Genomic DNA, 26,304 nt, shown 5'->3' with positions numbered 1-26,304 from the left:
ATATGGGGTCTGGGTTCAAAGTATCATTAGGCTAGGGCCCCTTAGTGTTCTGGGAACAGCTGCAATCCAGTCACTCCCAACCAGCCAGTGAGTGGGAGAAACAGCAGGATGTGGGAAGACCATGCCAGAGAAATTGCAGCCTGGGACCTGATGCACGCAGTCCCCACAGGCTGCCCAGGATGAACTCCAGGATGTTTTCAGGATCGAAACTCAGGTGTCCAGAATTTGATTATGGCCTTAATCATAGTGTTTGATTCTTGACACAATCCCACACTTTCATTTAGCTATCTATTAGCTGTTTCTCACAACACACACACACACACACACACACACACACACACACACACACACGACTTTACCAGTAAGGAACTTGGATTCTTTTTCAAAGATTTATTTTTATTTATGTAAATTACAGAAAGAGAAGGAGAGAGGCCTTCTATCCACTGATTCATTCCCCAAGTGGTCTCAACAACCAGAGCTGTGCCAGGCTTAAACCAGGAGCCCAGAGTTTCCTCCAAGTCTCCCATGTAGTTACAGGAGCCCAAAAACTTCTACCATCTTCTGCTGCTTTCTCAGGCCATTAGCAGGGAGCTGAAACAGAAGCGGCACAGTCCAGTCTTGAACAAGCACCCATATGGGATGCTGTGCTGTAGGCGGCAACCTTGCCCCCTATTCCACAGCACCAGCCCTTTATTCTATTGAAGCAGGAGCAAAGCTCCTTTTTCCTCCAAAGTTTCCTCCACAGAACCACGGTGGACAGATAGTGGCAACGGGATGGCTGAAGAAGAGGTGGGAGCTGCTTGCTCTCTGCTTGGCCTTCCCTTGGACGACCCAGCAGCCCTGAGCAGCCTTTAGAATGCTATAGAACACGACCAATTCCCACAGTACCCAGAGGGCAAGAACCCATCTCCTCTATTACCTACACCTCATGCCCAGTACATGTCCGGTCTGGTGCCCTTATCAACAACTGTGGAATGAAGCACACTGAATAAGAAAAACTTGCCTCAGTTGCCCACCAGGTCCAATTTGGGTGCCTACTGCACCCCCATCACACACAGTCTGACCCTCCTTCCTCCGTGCAGCTTTCCCAGCTGTCCCCAGCCAACATCGTCTCAGCGTCTCTGAATGCAGTGGGCTTGCTGTTCCACCCCGCTCCTGCATTCTTCACGCCCACTCAGCTTCTGCCCAAGTGACTTGCATGTCCCCCAGACACAAATGATGCCCTTTGTGTCTCCAGGAGATGTCAAAGGCCTGGACGTCCCCTGTGGTACCCTCCCCACAGGGACATTCGAGAAAGGTTTTGCAAGGAAAGAAAAGGTCTCCCGACGTGCCCAAGGACAGCGCGTCTCCGGGAGGGCCCGTTAACATTCTCCAGGAGGGGCACCTGGAACCAATTTGACCTTCTGAGGACATTAGCTGGAGTGGTTTATTGATTCCACAAACTGTCACCAAGCAGAGAGCAGGGGAGGGGATCCAGGACAGAGAAGTTTAGGTGGAAAAGAGACATGGAAGGCCCCTGATGATGCCAGGGCTGCCTGCAGAGAAGTCCTGGCCTTGCCAAAATGAAAAAAAAAAAGGTGGCATGAGGACCCAAGAGGGTAGGGGTGTGAGGAGGAGAGGGTCTGGCCCCACTGCTCCAGAGTTGTGCTTGTTTGCTGTGCCTGGCAGGCTAGGACAGAGGGGACTGGTTCCCTTCTCCTCCAGAACATCTGGGTTTGCATCAGACACAAAGATCTGCTACAGAAAGTTGTTATGGAAATATGTAACCGTGAGCCATTATCAAAGGCGGCTTTCAAGTCTCCTTGCCATTCCCCCCCAATCTGGGTAGATGGGACTGGAAGACACAAGGCCATCAAAGTGGCCGAAATCCAATCCGATCGGCAGGTTTAAAGATGCCTAAGCAGACCCCTACCCCAGCCCAGAAGGCTGCAGACCTACTGCTTAGAAGTCAAATCAATGGCATCATCAGATCCGGGTCTGCCACAAAGGCTTACCGGATTCCCCTGGCGCTGGGGAAATCTGAGAAGCAAGCCCCTGGGGAGGCGCCGGCTTCTCCTGCCTGCCCACCCCACCCCAGTCTGAGGCCCTGCTGCCTCTTTGTCTTCCCAAACCCTCTGGATACATTTCTTCTACATCTGTTTGTACCCACCCTTCTCCTTCCAGCCCTAGCTCTCCAGACTCAGCATATTCGTTTTTCTAACAGGAACACATCTTTCTCTCCTCGTATCTCTCTCATCTCCCTATTCTCTCCCCCACTTCCCTCTCTCATTCACTTTTGCCTGGGAGTGTGTATTCTGACCCACCTTCCACTCAGTGACTTTTAGTCCTGAGTGGGTCCAACTTCTCTTCCTCTCCCAGCAGTAACCTTCCCCCCCTCCCCTGCCCGGCCATGCTGTCATTTGCTGCCTTGAGAATTTCCTGGAATGCCAGACCATGCACAAGGTGAGGATCCTCCTCTGGCAGGTTGAATTACCACTGTGGGTGCTGGGCATCTTCCCCAGCCATCCAAACACAAATGGCAGTCCAGGGGCCCTCCTCCCAACGGCCATCACCACTGACTGTCCTTCACCGCGAGGTCACTGTGCCCAGGCATCCCGCTTGCACAAGGACATGTGGTTTCACCTAGGAATGGGGTCTGCAATCTTGGAAATTTATGTCCAGAGGGGTGGAATGCTGCGGTCCATAAAACTGAGTCAGGCCGAGAACCTCTACGATTTACAGAGCTTTCTCATGTAGAGAGAGGGCAACTCTATCACTGTGCTACTAACAACGTCTTCCGCAATTATCCCCAAGCTGGGAGAGTTTTATCTCCACGCAGCTATCTCAAAACCATAACCCTGAAGGCTGTTTGATGGCTGTTCGAATTTTCAGAGTTCAAGGTCACGCATCTCCAAGGGAACCCAGCCGAGTTTCATTCCCACCTGCCAAAGTCTTCGCAGCCCTTGCGGTGTCAGACTCAGAATCGTTTCAGACAGACAAAGAGAAGCGCAGGATGAACTCAAGTTTTACTGGAGACTGGCACGGAGAACGGACAGCAGAAAACGAAAGCGTGCGAAGGGCCTTGTGGTACCAGAGCGGGCAAAGGTGCGCGAACCCTGCCGCCGCAGCACGGGTCTTGCCGCCGCTCCAGGCTGGACGGCTTGAGGGCTGATAGTGTCCGCGGTAGGTGCACGGGGCGCCAGGCACTCACTTGCCTGTCGGGCAGCGCGCTGGGCGGTGGGTCCGCCGCGGGTCCCCGAGCGCCGCTCTCCCGGCTCGCGCGTTTCCTCGGCCTCAGCCTCCGGCTCGGCTCCCCGCAGGCCCCGCCGCGTGACGGTGTCCTGGCGTCGACCCACCAGGATCGCCGCGTCAGGAGCAGGACTCCCGTGCCGCCCGCGTCTTACTCAGGCCTGGGCCTCCAGGTTCAGAGAACGCCGGGTGGCCACGGGCTCGACTCCTGGGGCGCCTCGAACCCTGAGGTCTCTGGCGACCCGGGGAGAAAGCTAGCGTCAGTTCCCTTTGATCTGACTTTATGGAGTCTGAAAGTTGACATTAAACTTAGAATGCTCTCTCTCTTGCGCGCGCGCACTCTTCCTCATTCCCGTTTGGGGCGAGGACTCGGATGCCAGAACGGCTAACAAGCCTTGCGGGCTGCTGAGAGCCCGCAAGAGGGATGCGAACAGCCGGCAGCGCGATCAGTTCGCCCCGGGCACGGCGCGCGGCGTACGGTGCACCGCACGCTGTCACAACTTCACTCCTCTTCCCCGCACCACACATACCTCTCTTTCCCCGACTGGCGTCCAGGAACTTCTCCCCCGCTCAGTCGGCGCGGGAGGCCGGGAGCACAGCTGCCGGGCCAGCAGCGAAACCAGGACCGGGCGGCAAGCGCAGGGGCGCGGAGCCGCGAAGGAGCGCGAACCATCTCCGCGCCTCTGCCCGCCCTCCGCAGCCCGCGAGCACCCACGCCGAGGCTCAATTACTTTCAAGTGTGGACCATGTAATAAAATAAATCTTCCGGATCGCGAGGCGTTGGGTGGGGGAAGTGATTCCAAATAGCAGAATTTGAATTCAGCCAGAGGGGCTTCTTTACAATTCCCTTCTGCGTGTGTGGGTGCAGAATGGGAAAGAGATGGGGGACCGAAAGGTGTCCATTCCTGGGGAAGACGCTGTCACTGCAGAAACCCGAGCAGGCTTTCTGGGCCTGAATAAACCAGAACTGCTTCCATCAACTGTGACGGCCCGCCGCTGTTCAGCGGCCACAGCCTCGCAGCCCGGCAACCCGCTCAACCGAGCCATCGCTGAACGCTTCCTCTGTGCCCCTGCTCTGTCTTGGCATCCTAGTGGAGATCCCCGAGCCCAGCTTGGCCACCCTCCGGGGAGACTCCCATTATCTCTAGGGCTTTTTGAAGTGCTCAAAGGGAAACACAGGTTGACTGGAATTATTTCCGCTGTGGGTAATAGACTCCATGATGGGACAGAAGGCGGGGGGTAGGGAGGGGGCTGAGGAGGTACCCACAAACCATTCCAGGGTGGTACAACTCGTGGAAGGTGAGGGTGCAGCCTTCGCCCAGTTCCCACAGACCATCCCAGGGTGATACAACTCCTACAAGGTGAGGGTGCTGGCTTCACCCAGCTCCCTGGCTCAAGAGGAGGAAAATCGATTGTCCAGGAGCACAGGAGAGTACTTTGTGAAGGTTTGGGGCCAAGGAGACTCTGGTCCTTAGCTGGGCTTCTGCCTTGGCCCCATTCAGGCCGTGGGAGCAGGCTTTTGTCTTCCCATCCACATTTGAAATCCTCCAGGATTTCAGCTTACCACTGAAAAGCAAACCAACTCCTCCCATCTATAAGGAAACTCAGACCTCGGCAGAATTTTTCAGAGGAATCTCCCAGATTGCAGGCTGATTGATACAATCACACTGACCTGTGGCCCTGCTGAGAGCTGCTCACCCCACCTCATGCCCCCCACCCCTCCCTGTGGATCTGGGAACTGGTGCTTCTGCTGAGCCCAGCCAGGAGAGATAGAGGGGTGATTAGATGGCCACGGTGGAGGGCCATTGGCTCCCACACCAAGGGACAAGGGCCCTTGTGTTTCCCCACGCAGAGAGCAGATCTGCCCCCAGTGAAGGGCCACTCTGCTGGGGCAAACACTGATGCAACATCGGAAACATGCCGAACCGCTGTGAGAGCAGAAACAAGCAGGTCTTCCCTGAGGGGGTCATGGATGCCAGAGGGCCAAACCAATCCTCACTTGGTGGGGAGGGGTTATGGATCAAAAGATGCACACAGAACCAGACTCTGGAGCCACAGGGGACCACAGAGCCAACTGGGAGACCCGGCCCTGTGTGCCTGGGTGTGGGACACAGGCAGAAAGGGTCAAGTCCACTTCCCAGAGCCTAGACTTTACAGCAAGGGTTGCACAATTTGAGCCCCAGTACTGCGACTGATCTCAGTGGCTTATTAACAAATGGAAAATGTATAAACACATAATTGCCTCCAAGGAAAAAAGAATCTATTAAATCCTCCCATTTATTTGCAAAAGAAATAGCTGAGACCATATGGATAAGAGGAAAAGTGGTTGTGTCCTAATTAGCCAAGTGCCCTGGGCAAAAGTTCCCTCTCCAAGCCCGCTGCCTTTTCTCCTTTGTGAAGATGGCACGCCCGATCAGGCACTCTCAAACCTCCGCTTTGAAAAATCCTTGTTAAGACAAAACTGGATGGGCCCCCACTCCAGGAGGTTCTGGGCTAAGGCTCCATAATTTGCCTTGTAACCAGTTTCTGGATGCTGCTGCTGCTGGCCTCAGATTCCTCGGACTGGCGGACTGGCATTGCCAGCATCCTATCCCATCCCCCCACCCAACATATGCCCTGAGCTGCCCCCCCCAATCGGGAGGTGCTCAAAGTCATGTAAAAGAGGATCACTGTCTTCTATACCCACCTCACCCCTTCGTCAGTGTGCAAAATAAAGCTTGCAGCTGGCCACAGGCTGTTCACACTGCCCACCGAAGGGTTCCTGTCCAATGACCCCTCCCCACCGCCACCCTGCCAGCTAACTGCAGCTAGCGTTGGTTTTTCCTTTGTAGCGAACAGGGCTGGGCCTGATGGAAGTTAAAACCCAGGCAGGCCTCATGTGTAGACGGCTGCCTTCAGAAGGGTTGGCAGCAACCCAGGGGACATCTCTGGACCCCTTGATGGGACCTCGTGCCTGCCAAACACTTGCCCCCCCCCAAACACACACACTCACACATGTGCACACACACGCGCATGTGCACCCGCACATGCTCACACGCACACACCCTTCCCCACACACGGAGCCCCAGGCGGGAGCATGCGTTTCACTTTGATGTACCTCTCGCTGCACATTTGTTTCAGCTCTGCTCCTGGAGCCACGGTCTTATTTATCTTCTTGGCATGGGTTCTTAGGAGACTTCCATTCAGGCAACAGCAAAATCACTCAACTCCACTGTTTTATGAAGTTTTATCAAACAGTAAAATATCCGGTCTCTTTGTCCAATGGATCTGGTGTGAATGTGCCTACAGGACTGCCTTCCCCCAAAGCCTCCCTGGGGCCCTAGTGCCATCACAGCTGCTGTCCCTCTGGGAAGGACCCCGCAAACCGAGGGCCTGCCTGATTCTGGCTGCTAGGGGTCCCCACAAGGCAGAGCTTTGAAGATTTCCCCAAGGACGGACAGACACACATCCTCTGTATGGGCACATGTGATGGCCATACCCCACCGCCAAGCCCCCCCACTGCCAGGCTGCCTGCCCTGATTCCCTTATTCTATACCCCCACCCCCAACTGGCCTGGCCCGGGGCCTGTCTCAAAGACAGCAGGAGCTGCTGCTAACATCGCTGTTTGTGGGACCTCTGTGGAGAGGGCCACCTCTCCCTCCCGCGGGAGGGGGCTCAGGCTCATTCTGCCTCTTCAAAGGGACCAGGTGTTTTCATAGTCTACACAGGGAGACTCAGAGCACATAGAGGCAAGGTCCTCCCCTGCTCCCATCCTCCTCCAACATCCTGTTTGCCACCCAGGATGGGGAGTTGGAGGTTACCAAGCCCAGCAGCTCCATGGCACTGGGCCCAGGACCTCCTGAGGCTGGGACATCTAACACTCAGCTCTCCTTCCTCTGTTCCCCTAAGAATATCCCCTCAAATTCAGAGAGCAGTTAGGCTTTGGCCAAGTTCAATGCCATGACTGAATGCTGGGATAAAGGCTCCGCTCCTGCAGGGAAGTCAGGCTCCAAGGCTAGAAATGTCCCTGGAAGACACGGTCCCCGTACCCTGCTTCTAACAGCCAGCTCTCCCTTTGCTGCTGCCACATGCAGAGCTTCTGGGACCCCTTTCTCCGGGCTGCTGATTGTCCATACAACTCCCACCCCAGCCCTGTCTAGCTACAGATGCAGCCCTTTTCTGCCATCAACTCTCTGTACCTACAATCAGCCCTCTGAGCATGCCCCAAGCCACAATCCAGGGCAGGCTTTTGCAGGTCCCCTTCTCCTGAACCCCCCCCCCCCACTCCCCTGGATAAGCTCCATATTCTTGGCTCACCTTGGCTTTCCCATCTGTAAAATGGACCCCCCCATTGATAAAGTTAGCCTACATAAGACACTGTATGTAAAGAGGCTATCCCATGGTGGCTGCTCAACCAATGTGAAGTATCATTGTCAATCCTGTTATTCAGGACAAGCTTTCAAATTTATCTTCCCAAAGTTTAGCGCTCACTGACTTGCTAAAGAACAACAGCAGGAATAATCCTAATACTTATCAAACCCTCTCTACTGGCCAGGAATGCTCCAAGCACTTCTCAACACTTTTTAAATCCCTACCACCAAAAAAGAATGTAGACTCCACACCTGTCTCATTCTTGTCCCATCTAGGTTTTCATCACCATCTCTGCTATCCCTTCTCAGAACCCCCTGCTGGAGCTATCAAGCTCCTTGGGCCTGACACGGTCAGTCCACTTGATTAGCAGTTGGCAATGCCTCCACTTCACCTGCCCACATGTTGGCTGCGATCCAGAGCCCCCTTTCAGGGAGCAGTGGTTGGTGGCCTCCAACCTGTTGGCTGTGCAGCTGGGAGTCCAGGGATTGGGCAGAGGTGCTCGGGACCACTCAGTGGCTTCCTGCAGCAACAGGAAGGACCCACGAGCACACCTGCCAGGTCTGTCCTTTGCCAGGGCAGACTACCTCGCACTGGGTAGACAACTTGTGTTTCTGGGTCATTCATCATTCATAGATCTGATTCTTGGAAAGCGAGAAGGACCCAGACCCAGCTTCCGGGTGAATGTGGGTTTTTAGCCCCTTCTTTCTGCCTACCACAATCTCTACTTCTACTGAACGCTCGGGTCCTGCGTGCCCAGGCAGTGTGCCACACTGGAGATGAGGCAAGCCTGTCTGCAGGGCCAGCCACCCGGTTCCTCACTTTGGAAGCACGTGGCCCTTGGCCAGTAGACTGAAGGTCTCTGTATTCTGTACTCCTATGGTTGAGCAGGAATAACAACTGCTCTTCCTGAGAGGATCTTATGAACCAGAAAAATGCAGATGGCCCTCATTTATAGTGGGCGTGCAATATCTCCCTCAGTTTAAGGTCAAAGGCCCAGTTCCCTTTCTTGTGCCTTTAGAGATGTGTGCCTGCTTCCCTTTAACTGTGTAAGCCACAGAACCGCGTGAAGCCCTGAGGGCAGTTCTCGGTACTGGGAGACCTTCATGTAGTAGTGTGCTTGCTAAAACAGCTGAAGACCCCAGGTAGTATGTCGGGCTCTCCTGGCACCTGATCCTCTTGATAAAAAAGTGTGAGACTCATTGCCCAGTGGGCTCTAACACCTGCCTGCCAGTCATGCTATCTGCCCCTCCAGGTTCCCTCCCATCCTCACAGCTACCCACTGCTAAGCAGGAGAGGAGCCCTGGGCTTCAACCCCAGCAGCACTTAGGAGGGGTGGAATACAGGCCATTTTCTGAGCCAGCGTCCAAAATGACCTCAGGGGAGGTGCAGCTGACATCACCCTCCCTCAGTTCAAATCGGAGCTGACACGTTTAACTCACCAGTGTGGACTGTAGCATCTGGAGTCATGGTGCCTGAGTCCCCAGGCGAGATCAGAAACAACCTGCAGCTTCCACCTGGGGCTCTTGGACCATCTTCCAGGGGTGGTGAATGAGGGGACAACCAGTCCAGCTGTGAGCCTGGCCAGACTCTGGATCAGCAAGAGAGGTCCCATGAAGAGGAACCAGGATCCACCTCGCCCCGAGCATACGAACAGAACCAGATCACCTGCAGACCAAGTCTGCAGGATATTCCATTCAGCCCCCAGCCAATGTCTGGCCTGGGGTCCTGAGCATTTGGCCAAGGTGGTCCTGAATCCCAGACGCCCAGGTGCTGACTCCTGCTCCAACACCCAAGTCACCAGCTTGTGAGGTGATCTGTCAGCCAGCAATAGATAACTCATCTCCACTGCAAGCTCAGCAACTTCCTAAAGCCAGGAATGGGAATACCAATTTGGTGTCGTCAGGATTAAGGGAGACGAGGTTTTGCTGGCAAGGGAGGCAGTGATCTGCAAACAGTGATTGTTGTTATAATCACCCGTCCACTACCTCCTCTTACTTGGAGACTCCAGGAGAAGCTGGGCAGTGCAGCCCCTCACTCTGTCCTCTCGGCTCCCTCCTAGCTCCTTGCAAAATTCAACCTGGGCTTCTCCGACCCCACTCCCCACCTCGCCTCTTCCAGGGTGGGGGCCAACCGCCCGGGGGTGGCAGTGGACACCTCTGGGGACATGGTTCTCCTTCCAGGACCCAGAAGTCAGGGTGCTCAACAGTGAATGTTTGCCTTGTCCTGGAAGGGCCCCAAATGCGATCATTACATACTTATTAGCCCTACAAAATAACAAAGCTGGAATCTACACTCTGGAACCAATGGATTTCCTGCTGGAATGAGTTCAAGGGGTGCCCTGGCCAGCATTCCCTGTAAGAGCCAAAACAGTGCTACCCCATGCCCCTGGGCCTCCCCTACCCAGCTGATTGTACTGAGAGCCACTCAACTCCGCATCACAGCTCCCAGTGAACAAAAGCACTTAAGGTTGCTCTAGCTCTTACAGTGTGGATGCTGGGGGTCCACCCCAAGGGCAGAGGACTGCCTCCTCCACTTCCTCCTGCTCCTCATCCTCAATGTTGATGCCCATGGAGCCATCATTTCTGCTCCCCAAGGTGGTCCCCCATTCACAGGGATGCCTCCACTGTTGTTCCTCTTTCACCCACCCCAACCCAAATGTGCTCCATGTCCCAGGAAGGAACATGTGACATATTTACATTCCTCAAACTTGACTTTGTCCTGTTCAACCTTGGGCTGTATTCTCTGGAATGTCCTCTTTCCCTGTTGCTCCATCTAAGTAGCCCCTGATTAACTTTGCTACGTGCCTGCCGCCCAAAGCTGTCCCCACAACCAGGACTAGTGCCCTTGACATAGGTGCCCTTCCACCTTAGCACAAGGAATATACTTGGCACTTGACATTTCTCCTGATGCTGTGTTCTGGGCAGCAACAGGTGTCAATCCTGGTTCAATCCTTAGCGCACAGCCACACTGTCCAGAACAGAGTTGACCTCTAACAAATGCTCAGGGAATATACGAATGTATCCTATTAATACAAGTGTTAAATGGTCATGAAGCCTAAATCTGCCCCCATCTGTTTTACACCAAGAATGAGTTCATCAAAGGCTCCCCTACAAATCAAGTCTTCCATGGTGCCAGCACTTACCACAGAATCCAACCTAAAGTCAACCAAATTTGAGAACAGACTCAGCCCCCATCCCATACTGACTGATCACAGAAAGTCCTGCCTCCCTTTTCCCTCCCCCCATCCCAAGCCAACCCCACGAGGTGGGCAGAGAGGCCTTGCTGGACAATGAGGACCAGCGGAGGAGACGGCGGCAGTAACATCTGTATAAACATGGGTTCACACATCTCAGGAAGGCTGCCCCACACGATCACTCCTCCCAGGTCTCCAGTCAGAGACTGGAGTTAAGTGGCTTTCCCAGTGAAACAGAGCAATTCACTTGGGTGTGTGTGGTGGGGGATAGATAGATGCCTAGCACTCACCCTCAAAGCACCGTCACCAGAATGGGTTGTGAGAAGCACATCTGGGGATTCTGGGTACCCGCTACACAAGGCACATCCCCACCCTCTTCTTTTTTTTTTTTTTTTTTTTTTTTAACTGTCCCGGGGAGGAGGAAGCAGCGGATCTGATGGTTTATTTACCATTCCTCAGCCTGACCTTCTAGGAAGAATGTCACTAATGGGAAACAATCCACATGAATTCTCAAATCTGGATTTTTCATAGGAACCAATTTAGGATTCCGAGGTCTAAAAGGACAAGGGTAATACCCATCATCTCCTCTTCAAAGAAGAAGGACGGGAGGCAGGGTGGGAGGAGGGGGCGGGAAGCAACTGAAGATATCCAGTCTGGAAGGAAGTTTGTGTGTGTCAAGCCAGTCTCAGACCCAAGGTTACAGTCTTCCCACTGTTCCGACCCAAGCCAACCGGAGTTGTACTGAAAGAAAAATATTCTCCTTAAGTTCTCCCTTGGGTGCTGTGGGCTGAGGGGAGACCTCGAACTAGAGAGCCACAGCTACAGCTGCGTTTTGCTCTAATTACATACCGAAGCTCACAGCCAAGCCAGTAGCTGGGAACTCTGTCTTTGAAAAGGGATTTCACCCTCCCTCACAGGCATGGGACAGTTTTCCCTGTCCTGAGGAAACACGTGACCATCCCGGACAGCCAAATGTCCACACCATGCAGGCAGGGGCCCCATCGCTCTTCTTCTCTTCCTGCCCCCCTCGGACATGAATGCACTATCAGACAGCCCACAGGGAGCAGAGCCACCAAAAAGGGAGCTCTTTTCAGCAAAAGGAGAGGTTTTGTTATTAACAAAAATTAAAAAAATGTTAAAGCCTACTTTCATTGCAGACTCCAGGAGTCTGTGACTCACATCCTCTGTCCATCTCTTATTCTTGGGACAAGGTGTGGGCAGCACATGCTGCTGCAGTCCAACTGCTTATTACCCAGCAGGCATGGAGAACTCACAGATTCTTTTCGAGCTCTGCCCCACATCTGGCAGCACAGGTCATAAACCCCTCAGGTGTGAGATGCTGTGTTTCACTGGGGCTCAGCTCTGCAGATGCCGTCTCCTCGGCCACAGCCGGCCGGGGCCCACGACCCGTCAATGGCAAGGGCAGTGGCACGACTCCATTCCAGACTCTATCCACCGTGACCTCAGCATGCCACCGCCCCCATGAACAAGAGCAGGGTGTGCAGGGTGTGACTCTGTTCCCTTGGCTTAGAGAAAGGCTGAGAAGCAATCACGTGGAACAGGAGACTAAGGATCTGAGCATCCAGGCAGTTCCTGCTACCCCCAGCTGGACACAAGGCTGCCTATTGCAGCCTCAGGCTCTTGCTGGCATTGTGCGATGCAATGAATCAGTATGTGCAGCATCCATAGCACAGCGCCTGGCATGCTGCGCGTACTGGGTTAGCTGTGGCTTGTTTCTATAGCACCAGGGCCTCTCCCATCCCTTTTAGGAAGGAAAACTTAGGCCCTCTGAAGTTGCCAGTTCTGTATTTCCTGTGTACCTGCTCCATCAAACTTTTCCCCCTCACAGGCTGATAAAGCAGGAGTTTCCATGGGTCCTGTGGAAGGGGAGTACAAAAAGTCCTCTCCCTGAGTCTTGCCTTGCGTGATCCTAGGAGAAAATCCTAACAGGAAGGGGCAACTCTTTTTAATCACCCAACTTGCACTTTTCCTGTAGCTCCCGATATCCTGGGTTCAGTTGGCAACACTATCGTGGCACAGAAATGGCATCTGTCCAGTGAGGGGAAGGATGTTTGGAGGAACTTTAGGGTTCAGGATGGAATACAGTCTTTGGGTCTCTCTGCTCAGCCCCAGCCCTGGGTCCCTGCTGGTTGGAATCTAGAGCCTTCTGCCAACCCAATGACAGAACCCAGATATTTACACTGATCAACCCTGGGAACATCACCCCCCACGTCATCGTGTCTTCAATTAACACAGCTAACAACAGGACACAAGGGCTCCTCCAAGATCCCTGGCTGCACGCAAGGCCTGCCTTCATGCTGAGGAAACCAAGGCTCAGCCAGGCTGTCACCTGAGGCAGAAGCCCAACTAGTCCAGGCTGCCTTGTTTCAGTTGTGGGTGACATGCTTCCTGCGTCTGCCACAAAGCCCTACAAAGTCAGCACTATCCCTTCAGCAACCACCAAAAAAACTGATTTTTGCGCAAAGGTGATCAGGGTGAGTAGACGGGAAAGTTGGAGTTGATTGGATCCTGGATAATGGATCTCTCTGGGGAGACCAGAGGGGCAACGGGATTTGGAGCTAAACCTCAACCCCATGTGCTGCCACCTCTCAGCTGGGCTCCTGGCTGGGACGAGGGGACCCCATTGGCCACAATGCCTCCAATGTGGGGTTTAAGTCAATAAGACTTCAGAGAAGTTACGGTATGTTTAATAACGGCTTAATGACTTCTTGTGAGATGCAAGGCTTCTGGTTCCTGTTTGGCCCTGATTTACAGCCCAGCCAGGGGTTGAGGACAGCCAAGAAGCCCCCTCTAAGCCTCTGGCGGAAGAGGGAGGTGTTCACACCAGGCCTTTTGGATTCCTTTAAAAATTGAAAATTCAAATGAAATACAAATGATATCTGACTCCCTCCCCTCCCCATTCTCTCTTCTGGGTAGATCTCTGGGGCATGGAAAATAAAAATGCTCCACCCAGACCCAAAGGCTTCCGAACCCAGGAGCAGTGACAGGTTCCAGGGATACTTCTAGGGCAGGGACTGTGACTTTCTTAAAGCAAAACAAAACAAAAACAAAACTAAACGATTGCTCTAAGCCTCTTGCCTTTTTGGCTGGGAAAACCCAGTTCTTAGCAAATACAGTCCAACCCTTACTCCCCCGCCCTTTAAAATGGCGTCTTCAAGCAGCAGGGTCCTGACCTCCATCCACCTGCCCACACAGCCTTTCTCCCGGGGGCCCCAGGGACCCTGATCCTCATGGGCCTATGAAGTGGTTCCTTCCCTGTATGCCTGTGGTACCCCCAAGAGCTGGTCCCTGCAGGACTCTGACTGACCTGCCGCTGGGCAGCTCTGTTCTGCCCTGCTTCTGCTCCTGCCACTCAACTTCCGATCTACAGAAAGCCAAGAGCACGGTCACATGAGGACTCTGAGGTTCCACTGCTAGCCAGTGCTCCCCAAACCCAGCTCAAATTTGTGTCCACACCACAGTCCCAATGACCCCTTCTGAGAAGCAAGACATCTGCTGGGCTGGCGTGGTGTCCAGCTGGCTCCCGGGGCAAAGAGCTGAGTACAGTCCCCATAGTCCACGCCCTGCCTGCCGATGTGTGTGTGGGGTGGGGGGAGCCTCATCCCAGGCTGACGTCAGGAGAACAGGCATGGGGTTATAGAGGAGGGGGTCTATCCCCATGCTGCCGCCCCTCCTCTCCAGCAGCAAGAGCCACTGGACTGGTATCAGGACCAAGGGTGCTGCTGGAGCCAGCCACTCACCCGCATGGGCACAAAAGGGACTCTGTCCTGAAACCGCTTGCTTCTCCTCAGCTCTCTTGCTCATGCTGCCTGGGTCGCGGGACGCTGGGCTCCGGGGTGTATTAGGGGGTTCCCGGGCTCCGAGGGGTTAACGTGCGCGGGGCCGCACGTGACGTGGATGATTCCAGCATTAAGTCAGAGGCGCGGCCCCCCATTGCCCTCGACCCCCTACCCCCCGCGGGGTGCGCCGCTCCCGGGGGCTCCGCGCCCCCCGCGCCCAGGTCCCTCCCCCTTGGCGGGCGCTCGCAGGCCGCGCGGGCAGCGCGGGAGCCCCGGCGGCCTGTGCGCCCCCAGCCGGCATGGACCCCGAGCGCTGCGCGCCCTTCGCCTTGGGGCCGGCGCCTGGCCCCTATGCGGCCTCTGGGGACGAGCCTTCAGGCCCCCAGGGGAACCCCGCTGCTGTGTCTCACCTGCACCCCGCGCCGCCCCGCGGCCCACGGCTGACCCGCTTTCCGGCCTGCGGGCCCCTGGAGCCCTACCTCCCGGAGCCTGCCAAGCCGCCCGCCAAGTACCTGCAGGACCTAGGGCCCGGCCCAACGCTCAACGGCGGTCACTTCTACGAGGGCTCCGCGGAAGGTAAGGCGCGGCAAGGAAGCACGCGCAGCCCTCTCTGTCCGTCCCCTCTCTCTTCTGCCTTAAGCTGGCCCATCCAGACCCCGGGGGCTTTCTTCCGCTCGCGACTTAGCTCAACTTTTTGTCCCTCTCGTCTTTTCGCCAAGTTGTCGCCGGCCAGGACCAGGTAAAAGCCAGGGCGGTACGATAGAGTCGCCCGCGACCCCGGGCCGCAAGAATAAGAACCAGGAGATCGAGGAAGGGCGGAGCAGCGACCACCCGGAGCCGGGTCAGGGCTGGAGCCAAAACGCCCGAGCTTCGTCTTGCCTGGCCTGACTTGGTTTTGAACCGCCGGCAACCCAGAAGTCCCAAACCGCCGGGTTACGTTACGCTGAGCCCCGACGCGGGGATGAGAAGGGCGGCTTTTGTGTCTGATCCCCGCCGAGGGCCCAGAGGCTGGGCCTCGATCTGGAATGGCCACGTCGGGCTCTGCCCTGGGCCGGCCTCTGCGGAAAGCGCTCGGGCCGACTGGTGGGGCCCTTCTCCCAGCGCAAGTCGCTCCGTTATTTCTCCGACTAACCTGGCCTTCCCTGTTGTTGTACACGATGATGGCCGCCCTGCCGGCTTCTGGCTTCCCGGCACGTCATGGCTGGGCCTTTGGGAGCAGCCCTGGAAGGGCCTAACGCCTGGGTACCTGGTGCTCCTGGGTTGGCGTCCAGCGTGCCAAATCCTGCCCGTCGACCGCGTCTCTGCCCGCACTGGCGCGGGGTCTGGCAGGCTGGCGCACAGCCCACTGCATCCGCTGACCTGTCGTGAGTGTCCTTGTGTGGTGCCACCCGCCGTGGCTGCCACATCCCTATTGCCTAGGCCCAGAGTCGGCTCCACTGAGATCCTCCCGAGGCCGCCGGTCGCCTCCTCCGCCCCGCCGGCGCCTCACGGGCTTCCGTGGAGTGGTCGGGCAGCCGGTGCTTTGGTCCGGCTGGGGGTCGGGGTGGAATGTATAGGGGAGAGAGGACGAGGAGGTGTGTGGGGGTCAGCGGAGGAAATGAGTGAGTCCGCAGAGCTTCTTGTCTGTGCCCTTTGAAAGAGACTCTCCTGATAAAAACCACAGTTGAAACTTAATGAGAAGCAGTTGGCCTGGCTCCTCTGATCCCAGCCAGACGGCGGCGGCCGCGCAGCGCCTACCGCACGGCCGGGGACAGGTACCAGCCTGGCCCAGGGCACTGCGCCCAGCGGGACCCAGCCTGCGGGGCGCGCGTCCCACAAGATCCGACCCCGGCGCCTAGAAATTAAGAAGAGTGCTGGAGCCCAACAAAGGGTCTGGGAGTGCCTCGGCAAGCTGGGATCCGACGGCGAGTAGGTGACAACGAAACGAGGAGAGAGAAATCCAAAGAATGTGGAAAACCACCAGAAAACGGGAGGCGGAAATTAAACCAAACAATCGAGGATAACTACGGGAGGCCAGTGCTTGTTGGTTAGCTGGGACGGTCGGAAACGGGGAGAACAAAAATGAAGAATGAACGAAGAAAAAAAAGGCAAGCGAAAAATCGAACGAAGCGGGTCGGTTGGGGTCGGGGAGGAGAGAGAAGGACCAAGAGGAAGAGAGCGAACAAAACGAAAGAAAGGGTGAGTCCTCTGAAAGAGTGGACACAACGGACGGGAACGGCCAGCCCCGGCTTTCCGGGGAGCTGAGCGCAGGCCAAACGAAAGAAGGCGCGGCGGGTACGCTGGGACCCGGCTGGGCACGCTGGCGGCCACTTGCCTTTCGTGCATCCGGGCGGGAGCTCCGCAGGCTGCCCTGGGCCATGCCCTGGACGGACCCCAGCTGGGCGCACCGCACCAAACCCGGCTGCTGGGGTGGGACGTGTCTGCCCTGCGCAGTCTCCTCAGTGCTAAGCGGCGGGTGAACCGAGGCCCCCAGCTTTAATTCCAGGTCTTTATCACATAATCGGCAAGGAGCGTTTCCAGTTTAGACCAGTGAGCACGCAGCTGCACCCCATGTGCTGCGCGATCTGGGCCGGAGCTGGGGGGCTCTGAAAAGGTTCTTTCCCTCTTGCCTTGCGACCGGGGCTGTTTCAGCAGCTAGCACTTGGCCTTCTGTGGACCCGGAGCTGCGTGCTTGCCTGTCCGCCGAATCAGCCATCCTGGCGCCCTCCACGTGGGGAACCAGAGGACAGGCCCTGACCGTTCTTTGCTGCTGCCCTACCAGGGCACCCATTTGTCCTTGGAGCTTAAGCCTCTGACCCCGGGACCGTGGCATCCGGAAGGTGACCCCCGCTAGAATTTTGTCAGGTAACCATGGAGCCCCAAGCCACTGCTCTCAGTGGGCCAGAAGGAGGCCTCTGTGCTGAGGCTGGACACTTCTAGTATTGGGCAGCCAGGCCTCTTCGTGGTCCTACACATGACATTTGTGTCTACCCAGGCTTGCAATCTTAGGCCAGAGCTGTGGCAGCCAAGTTTCAGCCGGCTGGCTGCGCAAGTTGCTTGGCAGCTTTGAGGGAATCCTTTGCAGCTTGGGCTGACAAGGATGCAACAGAGGTGCTGCTTCAGGGCTAAGCCCGCAGAACTCCTTTGTGCTTTAAAGGGACCCCAACTTCCACAGACCTGGGAGATGTTGCTGTGGTCCCTGCTCTGGCTGTGCTGCAGCCAGAGGCTGTAAGCCTCCAGCACAGGTTGAACGTTCCAGCACCTGGAGCTCCAGCAGGCGGGCAGCCCTGCAGAGCATCCACTTCCCTAAGCGCCAGGGCAGCTGTCCTCCCTTGGTCTTGGTTCTCTTTTCTTCCCTGCCTTGCCCGCATTCATTCAGGAGAGAGGGGCCCTGTCCTCCAAAGACGGGAAGATGCCCTCTGCCTGAGGTCCTATGGGCAGGTCACAGGGTGTTTCAAGGCCGTTGCCCTGAGGAGTGGCCAGCTCTCTGGCCTCTTGCAAGTGCTGTCGCCTGGGCAGATGCAGAGGTGGACAGAGGGCTGCGGATGTGGCCTCACTGGCAGGTAGCCCATCTGGGAGTCTGGTTGCACTCACTGCCAGCCTTGACTCTGACAGCCAGCTGGCTCAGTGTTAACAAGGTGAACTCCATGGCTCCAGATTTGGCCACTTCCTCTAGGCAGGTCCCATTAAGGTCAATAGTGAGGGTTCAGGATGCAGGTGGGTCAGTGCCAGGGCTTTGGGGGAACCCTGGCACTGGTGGCAACATGGAGCACCAGCCTTGACCCCTCTTTCTGCACCCCTACACTGGGCCCCCTCATTCTTCCTCTGGCCAGAGTGTCCAGCATGGCCTCTCTGTGAACCCCAAACAGCAAGATTTTTATCCCTCGACCCACTTTGAGGGCCTATTATGTGTAGGGAGTCCCCCTCCAGTCTGATCATTTTCAATTATTTGATTCAATTTCCATGAGTCCTTTCCCACCGCCTCTCTCCCCTGAGCATCTACCAAATGGAATTAACCCTGGAACCAAAATGTGTCCGCCAAGAAGGGGAACTGGGTGGGGGAGGGGTGGAGATGGGGCTTGGATGCTTTCTCCACTTTGGTCTAGTTGAGCTATGAAGGTGTGTGCACTGTGGCCATGAGCTATACAGACTAGGCTCTGGGATGTATACGTCAGGGAGCAGCTGCTTTCACAGCCTGGGTGGACCTGGGAGGTCCCTGACCATCTTCCAGGTGGGGGACGGCAGTGGGACCTTGACCAGCTTGTCCTCTGCAGTGCAATAGTGTCCCCAAGAAGCCCATCTCCCCTTGCCCATGGTTTCTCCAGTGCAGCTGGGCTGCTGAAACCAGGACCCCCTTCCACCCCATCCCCAGGAAGGAGCCGCCTCTCAGTGCCAGCTCACTGGGCCTCCTGGGGGCCAGGCCCCCACTGGCAATGGGCCTGGGGCCAGGAAAAGGGACTGTGTGAGTCACTGGGGCGTCTTGGTGGCGTCGCCTGCCAGTCCCAGCAGACTGTTGCGGAGGGCCTTCTTTGCAGAGCCGCCACCACTGCTGGGGGTCCTGGCCCCGGGGAGAGGGCAGGGGTGATGAGGGTGACCTAGTTTTTGCCATGCCCTGAGGGTGGTGAGTGGTGGCAGGGCTCCCCAAGCTCCCTAAGTGAGGGTTAACACGTCAGAGCGGGTGGGGCTGCTGGGAGCCCTTCCCAGCCTGCCACAGGGAGTCCTCCCTGACTGCTCCTCCCAGGCAGCTCCTGTGGAGACAGGAGAGGGGTATACCCCCAGCCTAGCCTGTCTTGCCCCTGCTCTGCTGTCTGTGGCCAGAGCTCAAGTCCTGGGCCAGACATCATGGTTTGAGGATGGGTGAATGGGGAGATACTTCTCTGCCCTTTGTTCCCCCCAGGGCCGATCAAGTTGACATTGACCTGAGTCAGAGTCCAGAGGATGAGACCCTGAGAGCAGAGGGCATGGGTGGGCACAAGCACATGGGAGCCAAGGCCTGCAGAGTCAGAAATAGTGGGGGATCCCTTCCTGGCAGGGGAGGAAAATGCCAACCACCCACTCCTTGCCCCTTCCCCCACGCCCTTTCTCTTGGCACTGCCAGGGTGGCGGTCCCCACCATGGCGCCAGTCCTGGCACCTCCACGCCCCATGGGACGCATCACCACAGAGCACTTCCCCGAAATGAACCCCGCTCTGGCCCCAGCAGATCCGCCCCAGACCACGGAGCACATGGTTCCCCAGGGCCCCCTCCTCAGCTGGAGGCCTGAAAATGCCAGGCTCCCCTGGGTGGGGGACAGGAAGGGTAGGGCAAGGGGAGGTGGGGCGAGAGGCGGCAGAGCTTTTCCCCTCCCTCCAGTCCGCCCACAAAAGCCCGGGTCCCATTTCCATCCTCTTCTCTGTGTCTTCCACTGCAGCTGAAGAGAAGGCCGCCAAAGCCGCCAGCTTCCCCCAGCTGCCCTTGGACTGTCCCGGCCGCCCCACAGACGTACCCTCCACCTTGCAGGGCTCCCCGAGCCCCTGCCTGGCCAGCCTGCGTGTCCCCCTCTCCCCGGGACTCTCAGACTCCATGGAGTTGGCCAAGAACAAGAGCAAGAAGCGCCGGAACCGCACAACTTTCAGCACCTTCCAGCTAGAGGAGCTGGAGAAGGTCTTCCAGAAGACACACTACCCTGACGTGTATGCCCGGGAGCAGCTGGCTCTACGCACAGACCTGACAGAGGCTCGGGTACAGGTGAGAGTGCTGTGGGCCAGACCATGGGGAAGTTTTGGTCGCTGGCAGAGGCGGGCACTCCTCTTCCTCCACCTGCTCCCCACTTCTGGGAGTGCCCTGTTGGAGTAACAAGCCCCGTGTGCAAGCACTAGCTATGTCATGTCCCAGCTGTCCAGGTGACTTTGAGGCATGTCCTTGGCTCTTGAGTCTGTTTTTCAACTAGGGACCAAGGCCTGTAGCAGGCACAGCTTAAGGAGAAACTTGAGGATGCCAACACTTTGAAAGCAGAGCTGTGCTGAGCATGGATCAGGGCACCCTGTGGTTAGCAACCAAAAGACCTTGCTAGGGTCTCTCTGGGCCGGCCACCCTCCAGGTTCTTGTGTGGCCTTCAGTCCTTGCCATTTCCGGAATCCTGTCTGGGAGAAGCCAGTTCGGAACCCTCCTCCATCTGACAACAAAGCCTTCCCCACAGAAGGCTCCTTGGATGGGTTAGCTTCCCACAGGGGGCTGCCCTGCCTTGGGGATGAATGAGTGGATGTGGGGAAGGGGAGGAGGAGGAGGAGGGAGGTCTGTTTTGTGGCGTGTTAGAAATGAAGGTGGCAGGCAGGGAGGAGATGGATGTTATGGGACAAGTGTGAGGTTCTGCAGGAGTCTGGCCCAAGGGAGGGGCAGAAGGTCCTAGGGCTCCCAGCAGGAGGGACAGACAGGTGGATTTGGGGCTCCAGGAAAAAGTGAGAAAGTGACTTAAAGAAGACTTAGGAGGAGCTGACTCCTCATGCTCAGCATGGGCCCTTGCGGAGTCACTGCGGGATTGAAGACACATTCACTTCCTGCCATCTAGCACGGAAACCTGGGGCAGCACAGCTGGCCCCTGCCTCTCCTCGGCTTTTTCAAACCTGGAAGGATGCAGGGGTAGCCACAAGTCCACTAGGCCTTATCCAGGTGTTTCCCTGACAGTTGTTTTTTCTGGTGGGAGTGTGATTCCCACCAGACCACACCGAGGTTAGGCGCAGAGCCCAGGCAGGAGGGGTGGGGATGGGGCAAGAGTCGCCTGTGACATTGCAAGTTCCTTGGCTCCAGCCTGCAGAGGAGAGAGAACAGAGAAAGGAAATCTGGGCAGGCTTACAGGCAGTGGTGGCCCTTCCCTGACCCCCACCAGGCCTGCTGTGGGATCTCTGCAACCTTGGAGCCGGAGGACCAAGGTCTACATGGCTTCATGACCGTCAGCACTCTACTGATCTACAGGGGCAGGAATTCCCATGGGGTGGGTGCCAGGTACTATTGGGGTGGTTCCTCGTGCCAGCCTGGATAGCTGGGCTTTTACACACGAGTGTGCAATGCACATCCACATTCACACTCACACAGCTTCTTCAGCTAGATCCCTGGAGAGCAGGGGTTGTTTGGTTTTGATATTGTCAGCTTGTAGCCAGAGTGTGACACTCAACTGTTTATTAAGGGGTAGAAATACAAGATGCAGTCACTGATCTACATTTACACAGCAGGCACAGTGTATCCCAGGCAACAGATTCACCACAGACACACATGCCAGTGTGCACAGCACACACAGACTCAGAGCCCACAAATCAGCAGAAAGATTCCAACAGCCACAGACTATGCCGTGTAGAATGAGAGCTGGCCAGGGTGGGAGGGGACCCAGCCTGCACTTACATGTTGAGGTACAGGGAACCCAGGCCAGGGGAACCCCAGCAGAGGTGGGAAGGAGCAGGGTTGCAGAGTGTGTGAGGGAGAGCTGGGGTGGGAGCCTGTGAAGACAGAGACTTGAGACAGGGACAGCAGGGTCCATTGCCAGGGAGCTGGGCTCTGGGTCCTGGGCTGAGGTCACCAGAGAGCCCCAAAGGGGCTAAGCAGAACACAGTATCTTTAAAAAAAAATACTTATTTTATTTTTATTGGAAAGTCAGATATACAAGAGAGGAGGAGAGACAGAGAGGAAGATCCTCTGTCTGTTGATTCACTCCCCAAGTGGCTGCAACAGCTGGAGCTATGCTGATCTGAAGCCAGGAGCCCAGAGCCTCTTCCGGGTCTCCCACATGGGTGCAGGGTCCCAAGGCTTTGGGCTGTCCTTGACTGTTTTTCCAGACCACAAGCAGGGAGCTGGATGGGAAGCAGGGCTACTGGGATTAGAACCGGCGCCCATATGGGATCCCAGTGTGTGCAAGGTGAGGACTTTAGCTGCTAGGCTACCATGCAGGCAACACAGTATCTTTAAGATTCCACAGAAGCTGTGCATTGGATAGAACAGAAAAATGTACAAAGCAAGTGGGACCCTGGCAGGTGCCCTGTCCTACCTAGGAGCTGCCCAGGGATCAGGCCAGGGGTACTAAGGCCCACTACAGCCCTTCCAAACTGGACAACTGGAGAGTGACAGCCTGGGAAGTGGCAGTTGGCAGCCAGTGGGGGCCACTGCACCTGCTCTGGGCTTGGGCCTCTCCCTGCCACTCAAGATCCTCCAGCCTGAAGCCAACTCTGCAACAACAAGGGTTTATGACTGTCCCTCCCCAGTGGACTCCATTCCTCAGAGCTGCTCCCATACCCCCACACCTTCCTGACCTATTGCCCACCCTCCCAGGTCTGGTTCCAGAACCGCAGAGCCAAGTGGCGGAAACGTGAGCGGTATGGGAAGATCCAGGAGGGACGAAACCCCTTCACGGCCTCCTATGACATCTCAGTGCTGCCCCGCACTGACAGCCACCCCCAGGTGAGACCTCACATGGGCCCGCATCAGTTTGCTCTGCCTGGAGGGGTGGTCAGTAATACTTCAAACCCTGGCGAGCTTTGTGTCCAGCCTCACGCAGATGTCCACATCCTGCACTGGAGTGCCTGGGTTTGATTCCTGGCTGCACGCCTGATTCTGACCTATTCATGCAGACCCTCGGAGGGGGCAGTGGGATGGCTTAAGTAATGTTAAGTAATGTCCCCCTGTGTGAGACACCTGGATTGAGTTCCCAGCTCAAGGGTTCAGCTGGCCCAGCCCTGCTGTTGGAAATACATGGGAAAGGTGAATCAGAAGGTAAGAGCAAATAAATTGATTTAAAATGTAATATGGATAGATAGATAGATAGATGAGCTCTGGCTTGGGGAGGCCTGGAGCAGCATCAGGGCTGTGTGTGACCTTGAGCAAATCCCTTAATTCCTGCAGATTGGGCCTCTTGCCTGCTAGGAATGATGCTAGCAGAACACGAAGGAATCTGTTGAACTCTCCGTCTGCAGCCTAAGATGCTGCTGCCTTTGCCGGGGGAGGAGGGGCTCGACAGGGACCAAGAGGAGGGTTCTGGGAATGTTTCTGGGGCCTCCACACAGACAGCCCCTAGGCAGGCCCCTGGGCCTGCCAGCTCACAAGTGCTCATCTCCTCTCTTCACAGCTGCAGAACCCACTGTGGCCCAATCCTGGGTCTGGGAGCCCAGGGGGGCCCTGCCTCGTGTCTCCAGAGGGCATTCCCTCCCCGTGCATGTCCCCGTACTCCCACGCCCATGGCAATGTGGCTGGTTTCATGGGGATGCCAGCCTCCCCTGCCACGCACCCAGGCATCTATTCCATCCACGGCTTTGCCCCCACCCTGGGGGGCCATGGCTTTGAGCCCTCTCCGGACGGCGACTGTAAGTCTCCAAGCCTCATCTCGCTCAGGGTGAAGCCCAAGGAGCCACCCAGCCTGCTGAACTGGACCACATGATGAAGTCCCAAGGACACACAGATGAGGCTGCCCACCCACTTTTGTTTCCCAATGTTCCCCATCCACCCACTTCCACCCCCATGCCTGGACATCAGGACATAGCTCTGCCTCTAGGAAGTTCCAGGGAACATGGGACTGCCACTGAGGCCCTCAGCTCCTGCCTAGGGACTTGCTAGTTCTTTGCTCCTGGAATAAGCTGGGGATGCCTGGGATAACAGGGGTTTCAAGGCAGGTAGGACTGCACCTGCCACCCCAGCTCGCTCTCTCAGACTGGATGGAAGACACTCCCGGATTTCTCAGGGCTCTGTCCAGGTCTTCCTGTCATTTCTGCAGCTGAAACAGCTTAACTGGCTCCTGGTCTGGGGAAGAGATTGCAGACTGAGTTAGAACGAGCACTCTGGGACATCAGGGCAGCCAGACTCTGCAGGGGCCATCTAGGGTCGGCCTTGCCTCTGCTCCCTACCACCAGGGTGCCTGAACCCAAGCCTGGGAAGTAGAGGTCAGCACCCAGGTGCCCGGTGGCCTGCTCTAGCCGCCTCTTCCTCCTGCCCGTGCTGGTCTCCCCGACATGCTCCAGGCTCATCTTCCCCTCCAAGGGGACAAAGATTCCACTGGAAGTCACCAGATCCACCAGATTCTCTTCCCTGGGATTGGGCGGGAGCCGTGCCATCAAGACTGCTTGATGCTGGTTGTAAATGTGTATATAGAAGAGGTGCCACCTTGCATACTAATAAAGGTAGCGATGTTGTTCATGCCTGCTCACAGTGTGCCCTCTGGCTGTGGCACATGACTGCTTTAGAGGGTGTTTGTCCAGGACCCAGGCTAGCCCAAGACCCCTTTGAGAGGGGTTTGCAAGGGTCCTGGCCTGCAAGTCTGGCCCCATCACCTGCCTCGCTATCTGCAGCTTCAGCCGGTACAGGAGGCAGGAAGCAGAGCCCAGCTGTCGGGCCGGGCTTGGGCAGGGCTGGGGAATGAGAAGAACTTGTGAACTGACTGTGGGAAGGAGCTGGAATGAAAGAAGGGGGTACTACTGAATTTTCAGGGCTGCCTAGGGGCCAGGATCCCAGAGTGAAGGTGGGTCAGCAGCTCCCTTCCTCCCGGCACCCCAGGGCACCTCTGGGCTGTGGGCAGAGATGAAAGCCAGAGCTCCTTCTCAGCCTAGCTGTTCTCTCCTTCACCCTCACTTTCTGCCTTATCTCTAAGAGGCAGGAAGACAGAAGCAGGCCCGGCCCTCCCACTTTCCCCATAAACACAACCACATTGCTCAGAGTTCATCCTCTGCCAGCAGCCCAAGAACACAAAGACAGCAGAAAATCCCCAGCGAATCAGGTTTCCCGGCCAAGATGGTCACTACCAGCCCAGGCCACGCAAGCCTGGTGTCCAACAGGGGGAGGGGGCCCCTGAGGGAGCTGGGGGGAGAGGTAAGTGTGCCTGTCCCTTCCCACAGCTGGCCACTCCACTTTGTAACTTGGGAGCTCACAGCACTGCTCTAGAAAGGAAAGGATCTAGGAAGTTTTGAGCAAAGGAAGCAGAAAGAGAAGGAAATGAAGTTGGGCCAGAGAACACTGCAGGAAGAGTGGCCCCAGGAGGGGGAGGGCAGGGAGGGGAGGAGGGCCCCACCGGGAGAGGCCAGGGCCCGGCTACTGGCTCCCATCCAGGGGCATCTGTCCACAGCTCGTATTTTTTTGGCCCGTGACAGCTAAATGAAGAGCAAGCTAACTTTACAGCCATCCACTTCACACGTAATGAATATGAATGGGCATCCCAGAGCCTGCTCTGCAGGATTATCTGTGAGCAAACGGTCCTCCCACTGACTGGGCCATCCTGGCTGGCCTGTCCCCTGGCCAGGGCACAGGCAAGCCCTTCCACCTGCTTTCCATTAACTGGGTTCCCTTCCTCCCCCTACCCGGTCCCCTAAGACACGGCCCCCAGGTCTCCAGATGCCCCTAACCCAGCTTCACTCCAGAGGCGACCTTAGACCTCAGTCCAGGCCCTGTGGTTCCCAACGGTCCAGCTAGGGCTCATGTCTCACCCCCTGAGAAAGGAAAGGGGAAGCAGCCACACTTAGATTCACAGCTTGCTGGCCTCTCCCTGTTTTGGCTGGGGTCCACTCAGGGAAGATTCCAAAGCCCCTGGTCTGCTCCTGGCAGGGCAAAAACACCAGGTCCTGGCTGGGTTTCCTGCCTCAGGCAGTGGGAAATGCTTCTCATTAGAGGCATTCAATCCTGCTCCTCCTTCAGCCATTTACACTTCAACCTGAATTACAGCCCCAAAGTGCAGACCCTCTGCAGCAGCAGCAGATAGGCACCTCACTTTGCACAACCAGGAACCAGGCAGACTGCTACTTTCCCCCGATC

The 26,304-nt window shown here is 56.5% G+C and overlaps 1 protein-coding gene across 1 annotated transcript; it reads left to right on the top strand.

Annotated features, from left to right (window-relative positions):
* The first annotated feature begins 14,763 nt into the window (after positions 1–14,763).
* ALX3 (ALX homeobox 3) lies at positions 14,764–25,248 on the top strand. The gene is made up of 4 exons (XM_004581950.2): positions 14,764–15,147; positions 19,961–20,277; positions 22,846–22,974; positions 23,639–25,248. The coding sequence occupies exons 1-4, from the start codon at positions 14,871–14,873 to the stop codon at positions 23,945–23,947; spliced, it is 1,032 nt and encodes a 343-aa protein (XP_004582007.2). The 5' UTR covers positions 14,764–14,870; the 3' UTR covers positions 23,948–25,248.
* Positions 25,249–26,304: the final 1,056 nt, after the last annotated feature.

Source organism: Ochotona princeps, chromosome 2 (genome assembly GCF_030435755.1).
Source record: "Ochotona princeps isolate mOchPri1 chromosome 2, mOchPri1.hap1, whole genome shotgun sequence".
Taxonomy (NCBI): Eukaryota; Metazoa; Chordata; class Mammalia; order Lagomorpha; family Ochotonidae; genus Ochotona; species Ochotona princeps.
This window is presented reverse-complemented; position numbering and strand designations above follow the sequence as displayed.

What these genes read in the sequence shown, in the direction of transcription:
- ALX3 (XM_004581950.2), top strand. Translation starts at nt 14,871, where the DNA reads ATGGACCCCGAGCGCTGCGCGCCCTTCGCCTTGGGGCCGGCGCCTGGC. An exon ending in CTACGAGGGCTCCGCGGAAG is followed by an intron (nt 15,148 to 19,960) that starts GTAAGGCGCGGC and finishes CTTCCACTGCAG; the next exon opens with CTGAAGAGAAGGCCGCCAAA. An exon ending in TGACAGAGGCTCGGGTACAG is followed by an intron (nt 20,278 to 22,845) that starts GTGAGAGTGCTG and finishes CCACCCTCCCAG; the next exon opens with GTCTGGTTCCAGAACCGCAG.